This window comes from Leiobunum rupestre, chromosome 3 (assembly GCF_980474605.1).
Source record: "Leiobunum rupestre chromosome 3, qqLeiRupe1.1.hap1, whole genome shotgun sequence".
NCBI lineage: Eukaryota > Metazoa > Arthropoda > Arachnida > Opiliones > Sclerosomatidae > Leiobunum > Leiobunum rupestre.
This window is the reverse complement of record NC_143386.1, coordinates 41,466,354-41,475,026: the sequence shown is the minus strand read 5'-3', so window position 1 is coordinate 41,475,026 and position 8,673 is coordinate 41,466,354. Positions and strand designations below refer to the sequence as shown.

The following is an 8,673-nucleotide window of genomic DNA, read 5'->3' as shown; positions in this document are numbered from 1 at the left end:
AGCTCCTGTAAATCCGCCGCAGAATGTGCCAAAAGAAGAATGTCATATGCAAACAGTAAGCAAGGGATCGACACTTTGCCAACAGAGGCACCTTTATCCTTCTCCACCTTTTTGATCTTAGCGCCAACTCCCGACTCGGACAAACTCACCGCAAGGCCATTGATATAAGAAATAAACAGTATGGGGGACAGTGGACACCCCTGACGCAAACCTACACCACACCTCAACGCCTCAGTAGTAACACCTTGGGCTGTGTATATATACGAGCTATCAGCGTACGGTTTTTGAATTTGGCGAACGACACTCTGGACAAAGCCGAAGCCACGCAACGTTTTCCACAACTTATCATGATTGACACCGTCGTACGCCTTGTGAAGGTCAAGAAACGCAAAATATATAGAGAGCCCCTGCTTCTAATAGAGTTCAACCAGCTGAGAAAGCACAAAAATATTGTCCGAAATCCTTCTACCTCTTCGAAAACCATACTGAGCTTCATCGAGCAAGCCGTTTAATTCCATATAATGCGTTCTTTGACTTCTTTCCCAAGTATGGCAAACACTTTGTAGAAGACCGACGTTACTGCTATAGGACGATAGGAACTGTGTTCTTCCTCCGCCTTTCCCTTTCCTTTGAAAACCATAGTAACACGTGACTCTTTCCAGCTATCCGGAATATCATCTTGATGCATAATTTCGTTAAACAGAAACAAAATACAATCCTTTGCCGGTACAGCCAACTTCGATTTCGCACGTAATCGAAGTTGGCTGTACCCAGGTAGCGCCCCGGTTCTTTTTATTTTAGGACTACACCACTGGTAAAAGGGAAACAGGGTTTCCGAGAATTCGCAGCGCGGCCATCTTTGTTTGTGTCAAGAGTTTAAGATGGGTAAAAAATGAGTTGGGGTTCCGCCAGAATTAGGTGGATAATTTAGGGTTCCATAGCAAAACAAATTCGGAACCGCTGGTCTAATCTCTCAAATACCAAGTTCAATGAATTCTGACACAATGAAGCGTTTTTTTTATCACATGACTAGTTTTATTCTGCCTCTAACACCCTCTGGGGGGGGAGTTCTAGCAACTCAAAATTAGATCAGGTGACATCAAAAGTGAAATAATTGCGACAAGTGTTGCAGTGTGCTCGAGGGGGAAAGAGCGTCGGAAATGTACATCTTGGAGCGCGGCACGCGTTAGGCGCGGTACACGGCGCTGTACACAAGGGCATAGTGCAAATGGGTTGGCATCGCGGACACATAAAAGTGGAAGTGTTCGCCAAGAGTTATTTTTCAATTTGGGCATTCTGCGGAATCATTGAAGGTGCAGCAATTAGACGGTCATCAATTTATCATTGAGGCATACCCGTATGATCCCATCCAGTTTATGAACAATAATCAATGCGTGAACCCACTTTAGGGGTTCTGTAAGTGGTCGAGCGATTACCAGTTACTCTGTAACACAGCTTTAGAGGATGACCATTGGCGTATTGGACACTTCTGAGTGAAGTGATCACGGGTTTAGTAATTGGTTTTAGTTCCATGTCATGGAATCCGGTAAGACATCCCGCAGGTATACAAAATTTCCTTGGAACTCTTGTAGAGTATTATGTGGGTTTTCGTATGCCGCAAATCCATTGCCAGGAGATTAACAATGTTTTCGAATTTACAACCTTATTATTATTATTATTATTTTATTTTGGTTGTCTAATTTAGGTATTACAGTTGGTAAAAAGGGCCAAGTCTACGAAGACTTATCGGCCCAGGCGGCTATGGCCAATTATATTAAGTTATTTTTAGTACAGAATATATAACATTAAGGGTGAAAAAAAAAACCAATCAAAAATCAATTTAAAGCATCAATAATTAAGACAAGAAAAAAAGCGTTAAATTGTGATTATAACAGTTTTACAAATAGTTTTTTAGTAGTACAGTTTTACTGGTGATTTAGTGTTCACCGTTAAAGACATTACTTATTACCGTTTTTGAGAATGTTTTCGGATTTTTAGGTCTATAACATTTTTAGGCAAATTATTATATAATTTTAAACCTTCATAGTACATTGATTTTAGGAACAAACTCGAATTACAATAAGGGAGTTTCAGATAATCATTTTTACGCGTTACATATTTTTTGTTCCCTATTTATTATTTCGAAAGGATTATAAATATCAGCATAGAGACTAGAAAGGGGAGGAGCAGAAGGTTGCAGCTTCGGCTATACATTTTTAGATTTCTCGTTTTTTTTTTCTTTTTTTCGTTTTTTCTTTTTCCTCTCAACATCCGGTTTTTCGCTATTGGCTGATTTTCAATATAGTCGACTGCTTATTTACTAAGAACTTTTTAAGTATCTCGGAGTTTTTGACGTGAACGCTGGTCTCAAACTTTAATATTTTAAGTAATTATAATTAATTGAGGTCGGAGAAATTATAATAATTTGAAGTCGGAAAAGTTATTACTTATTTCTTTTAAGTTTTATATCTGATGTTAGACTTGGTTAATGATAAACAATAACGATCATCTAAACTATATAGAACAATAATCTTAAATTTGAGCTGGGTATTGTTAATATCGATAATGCCAAGTCCGAGATATCGCTGTTGTTACGGACCTTGCACCAGAAATACCAAACCAATTAAAAGCAAATCATTAAATGGTCCAACAGAGGCTACTCTTGTTAACTTCCCATCACCCAAAAGTGAACTAGAAAAGTGCAAAAGATGGATATCAGCTTGTGGGCGCTCCGACTTCTCAATCAAAGACGTTTCTAAGTCAAGTCGAATATGTGCTCGGCATTTCCATGGTTTCTGTGGACCAACAGTAGAAAATCCAGATCCAGTCCCATTAATCGATGTCCTCACTCCAGGAATTTCTATCCCTTATCATAATCCTTCTAATATTTCAATTAGTACTGAATCTGAAAATCATTTGGTAAGTTATGTCCATAATGTTCACTTTGTTTTATGAATATAATCAAATTTAATATTATGCATTTAGATTGAAATAGATCAACCGTCTGGTTTAGAGTGTGAACCTGATTTTTCTCTAGAATTATTAAGAAGCTCTTCATGTGAGACAAAAGAACCAACTAATGATTCTACATTAAAAAAAGGAATTGACATTCACTCGTTAACCTCTCAAGTTGGTTGGGCTATTGAAGTTTTTGATAATAGTGTTAGGTACAGCAAACTGAAAAATGGATTGGCAATTCTCCAATGCACATTTTCTAATAATGATGTTATGATAGATTCAATAGATAAGAGTATTAATTTACAAACCATATCTCCGAATTCCAACTTGATTGACATCCAAAATGTTTATGATTTACTCAACAAACTGAACAAATTTAAAGTTTGCCTCGGAAATCCAGACAAAGATATGGTAGCTTTTTTTAAGAGACAAAACAAGTTTAATCGACGAAAAACTGGTTACTACTGTGAGAAAACACAGACTATTTTCAGCAATGAATGTAGTCGGTTAATAAAAGCAGGTCAAGCAAAACGATGTCACGCATGTAGTCAGTACAGAGGGTGCCTCAGGAAAATCAGATCAAAGGCTTCAGCCAAACTAGCGGCCGAAGAAGTAAAGAAAAAATCAAGAAAACGAATTGATAAACGTAAGGCTATGCTGTCGAACTGTCAAAAAACCAAAGCCGCAATATTAACCATGAAAGAATTATTTCAAAAGAGGTTAAAAATGGAAACGACTGGGTCATTTACATCTTTATTTATAAAGCAACAACTGAAAGCCATGCACAGGTCAAAATATGGAATGAGATGGGACAAAACTTTCCTCAAATGGTGCTGTTATTTAAAAAACAAATCCAAATCATCATACGAGGCATTGAAAAAATCGGGTTGTATATATTTACCTACCTCAAGAACCCTGTACAATGAACGACAAGTAGCGAACACCAAAAGTGGATTTCAATCGGAAATATTTTCTGATATGATTGAGAAAACAAAAATTCAGCATCGTGAAAATTGGGACCGCTATTTTGTAATTTTACTTGATGAGATGAAAACTAGAGAAGATTTAATGTGCCATAAGGATACTGGTTTTTTAACCGGTTTCAAAGACATTAATAATGACATTAATGGTTTAGATGATAAAAAAAGAGAAGTAACCGGTACAGAAGCACCGCCATTAGCAACTCACATTCTTCAACTAATGTTGAGGGGCGTAACTAACAACATCAGGATACCTTTCGCCCACTTTCCAACAACCGGGGCAACTAGTACCGAAATATTTTACATATTGCAAGAAGCTATTGAAAGGCTAGAAAATGCTGGATTTAGAATTATTGGGGTTGTTGGAGATGGTGCGTCATCCAATCGCAAATATTTTAAGATGTGTGCTGAAGCAGCCGGGCAAGTTTTTGATGATCTTACTCCAAATAAATTTTGCGCTCCAAACTTATTTGCGAATGATGAGGAAAGATATATATATTTTATTTCTGATCCGCCTCATCTTATTAAAACAACAAGAAATTGCTTTAACAACAGCAGTAAAGATTCAAAAATCCGACAACTTTGGAAGAATAATGAATGTATTTCCTGGGATGTAATAATAAAACTCTATTACTTTCAGCTTCGGCGAAGAGGAGAATTCAAACACCTGTCCAAGTTGACATACGGCCATGTTTATTTAAATTCATACACAAAAATGAAAGTAAATTATGCCGCTCAAGTGCTTAGTGAAACAGTAGCGTGTGGCATTGAGGCATGTTTGGAGAAAGATAAATATCCCGAAACTGTTAAATTTATAAGGATTTTTAATAAATTTTTCGATGTATGCAACGTCAAAAATTGCAAAGAGGGCTACCAAAAGAGAAAATCTGATAAAACGCCTTTCAGATCAGTGAATGATGCCAGACTAAAGGTATGTCGTACATCTATATGTTGGTTTGAAATGTCAAACAATCTTAATTAATTTTTCTATGGTGATAGTGGCTGGAATCGGATTTTATTGCGTACCTAGATGATTGGGAAGATGACGTATCTGCCCGTGACTGGTAAATCATTTGCACCGTTATTCAACCTAATTCTGCAAAATATTAACGTAACACATTATATTATAGCTCGCTCAATTTCAAGAGTGGTCCAATTTATCCTCAATAAGGGTGCTCCGTACGTCCTCACACAGCATCTGAACCAGGATCCCCTGGAACAGTACTTCGGAAGGATGAGATCGGCTGGAGGAAGAAGTACAAACCCATCTGTTTGGCATTACCAGTCAAACATAGATAAGTTAGAATCGCTAAAGGGCTTTGTTTTGGAAGCAATTGGAGGAAACACTACATTAAACGTTTAACGAAATATTTCCTCTTGTTTTAAAAATCATTTATTAAAAAATCAGAAATCTAATTTTCTTTTTGGCATAAATTTTAAAAACAAATCTTTGTCTGGGTCATTATCCAGAAAACTGTATTCATTTTCTGACCCCTTTGGCACATATTTTAAAAATAAATCTTTATCAGGGTTGTTTGCTAAAAAACTATAGTCATTATCATTGACTTTTGGTAAATTTTCACTTGAATCTGAATAATTGTTTTTGACTAGTGTTATTATGGTGGGTTTGACGTTGATTTGATTAGGAGCACTTCGCTTGATTTGACTAGGAGCACTGCGCTTGATTTGACTAGGAGCACCGCGCTTGATTTGACTACGTATAATGGTAGGAACTAATGGAACAATGGTAGGAACTAATGGCGCCATTGGGATTGCACAAGTGAGATTCCGCTTTACTTTGGGCGAGTTTTCTTTATTGCGTACTCCTTTGTATTTTGGTGGTGATGCGAATCTTTCTTTCGTTGGGGTGTTATGAATGGTAAGGGTGACATCTTTGACTTTGGTAGCTGCCGCTTCACTTTTATCTTTTATTGCTTTCCTTAAAGCTTTCTTTGCTTTCAAGGATTCCTTAGTTTCGTGCTGGTAGTGCTCCAAAACATCTTTCACCAAAACTTTCCCACGAGTGTTTAAGAATGTTTCAGTTGCTCTTTTTAGCCATTTATTGTTATCATCATATGACGCTGATATCTCATTCCATTCTTTCAAAATAAGTTCATCATTATGTATTGCACCTTTTGCTTTTTCCTTTAAATTTTGGTTCCTTAAATTTGTAACTGATCCTGCATCTAAATACATGTAGAACTTGTCTGAAATAATCTTCATTCGTATTGTTACATTGAAAAATCCATCTTGAACTTTTATTAAACCACCTCTATTTAATAGATTTATCCAACGCTCGGATAAGTTTGGTGGTTCTTCAAGCATGGAGTCTGTTTTTTCAATATTTTTCATAATTTCATCCGGACAGCCTTTCCATTTGAGAGACCTTGCGATGAATCCAGCGATGTACCTTAAAACATCAGTATTAACTTGACGATATTTTTTAGTTGAGTCATTAAATTCCAATTTCTTGGCATTCAGTTTCTTTTCCTCTTCAGTTTTCAAAGCATCGTCTTTCTTCTTCTTTACTTCTACTTTGTGTTTTAATTGTTCAATTCCAATATTGCTTAGGCTCATGAGCCCCATAAAAAAAGAACGTAATATCATTTGGGCAAATGTTTTTTGAAAGGAATTTGAGAAACAATTGAATCTTGAACATGAGCTGAGAATTGATCCAAGCTTATTTTCTTTTCGTTCCCTGTAACTTTGTTTCAAAATTGTTTGTAAAAAGCTGGTTTCACAACTGCATTCTAGTACTTTATGTGTATTTAAAATTTCTTTCATATAATGAAAAATGGAATTAGCTATGGTATCAGATGAAAGGTCTTTAAAAAAGGGCTCAATATTTTCCTGACCCTCTGTTGTAAATTCATCTTTACGCTTTTCGAGCTGAACAAGTACTTCACATATAAGTATTCTTAAACCACCTAATGTAAAAAAATATAAATATTCAGTTTAATTAATTTTATATAATCATTGAAAGAATTAACAAACTTACTATCGAGATTTTCATTCTGTTCCACTTCCATGTTGCAAGGCTTAGCACCCACTACACTTTATCGTAAAGACTAGTGCCTTTATGGTGTAACAGCGTGCAGACGACCGGAACCGGGTTAACCAAAAAAAAAACGTCGCGCGCATATAACGGAAGTTCCGAGGAAAACAACTCAAACGAGACCACTTAAAGCGGGCCTTCTGCTCCTCCCCTTTCTAGTCTCTATGATATCAGTCGCTAAACTATTGTGTATATAAGTTAAAACTCTTAAGGTCCATATTTTATCAATAGTTAAAATTTTAAGATCAGAGAAAAGGGTTTTAGTGTGCGCTCTATAAGGTTTTTTACTAATTATACGAACTAAGCGTTTCTGCAACATTAGTATTCTATTGGAGTATAGATTGAGAAGAATTCCCCCATACTGCTATACAATAAATTAGATTCGAGTAGATTAAAGCGAAATAAATAATTCTCATAGTTTTTTTTATCAAATAAATATTTATGGTAGTTAAGAAAGTAAGAATATCTTGCTATTTTATTACATAATTTGTTGACGTGCTCATTAAAGCATAAATTCGCGTCTAGCCAAATATCCAAGCATTTGTATTTAGAAACTTGGTTTAGTGGTGTACCATAAATGGAAATTACGTTCGTGGTTAAATCTACAGTTCGATTTCTATGAGGGAAGATAATATATTCAGTTTTTGCGGTGTTTAAGTAAACTTCATTAGTATCTAGCCACGTTCCTATTTTATCAAGTTTTATATTAATGTTGTCAACTACTAATTTTAAATGCTTATTAGCTTCAAATATCGTATTGTCATCTGCATATAGGTTTAGATCACTAGGATCTACTATCGCTTTCGTGATGTCGTTTACAAATAAATTGAACAGTATGGGGGATAAAATTGACCCTTGGGGTACTCCAGTTTTCAGAATAAAGGGATCTGAATAAATTTGACCAATTCTTGTACATATTTTACGATTTTCTAGGTAAGATTTTATCCAATTGAGAGCTACACCACGAATCCCTTTATACTCAAGTTTATATAATAATTTTTTGTGATTTACGAGATAAGGCTTTTTTAAAGTCTAGAAAAACTACCGCACTGTAGTTTCCCTTATCAACATTATCTAGTTTTTTTTTGTACAGTCTATTAACTGCAGTTTCGGTGTTTTTTTGGGGCATAAAACCATGTTGTTGGTTAGATATCATTTTAAATTTAAGTCAAAAGTTTTTAAGACGTTATAACGGATGGAGATTCCCTTCTCTGTGATTCCACAACGTAATATACAGAGACTGAACTTCCACCAGCTATATTCGAGATTAACCCTCGGTTAATCAACGTGCGTGACTGAACACTAATCTAGGCCTTTGGTAGTGTAGGTGGAAGAATCAATTTTACCAATAAATATATTAAACAATTTATTTCTTATTTAATAAATTCTTCAATAACAAAATCAAATAAAGTATTATAATAATAAATTTCAATTAAGTCCTTTTTCTCACCAAATACTCCGTGTCCCCGCGCCTCTGTTAAAATCTTTCGCTCTCAATTTCCACGCTTCTTTTTTTTTTTTGGAGAGTGACACGCAAAGTGATGTCGGCTAAAAGCCTTAGACACCAACACTACAAATAAAGAGGACAAACAGTCAAGGCAACAAAGAACTCAAAACCGATTTCCACGCTTCTCTTTGGCGTTTAAAACTCAAAGTCCCTTTTATATTAGGGAAATCCAA

At 35.6% G+C, this 8,673-nt stretch overlaps 1 protein-coding gene across 1 annotated transcript; it reads left to right on the top strand.

The window, feature by feature from the left end:
- Positions 1-2,525: 2,525 nt before the first annotated feature.
- LOC149951806 (uncharacterized) lies at positions 2,526-5,108 on the top strand. Its single transcript, XM_090169678.1, has 4 exons — positions 2,526-2,919; positions 2,986-4,869; positions 4,938-5,002; positions 5,069-5,108. Exons 1-4 carry the CDS (start codon positions 2,566-2,568, stop codon positions 5,106-5,108), a joined length of 2,343 nt encoding a protein of 780 aa, XP_090025804.1. The 5' UTR covers positions 2,526-2,565.
- The last annotated feature ends 3,565 nt before the right edge of the window (positions 5,109-8,673 follow it).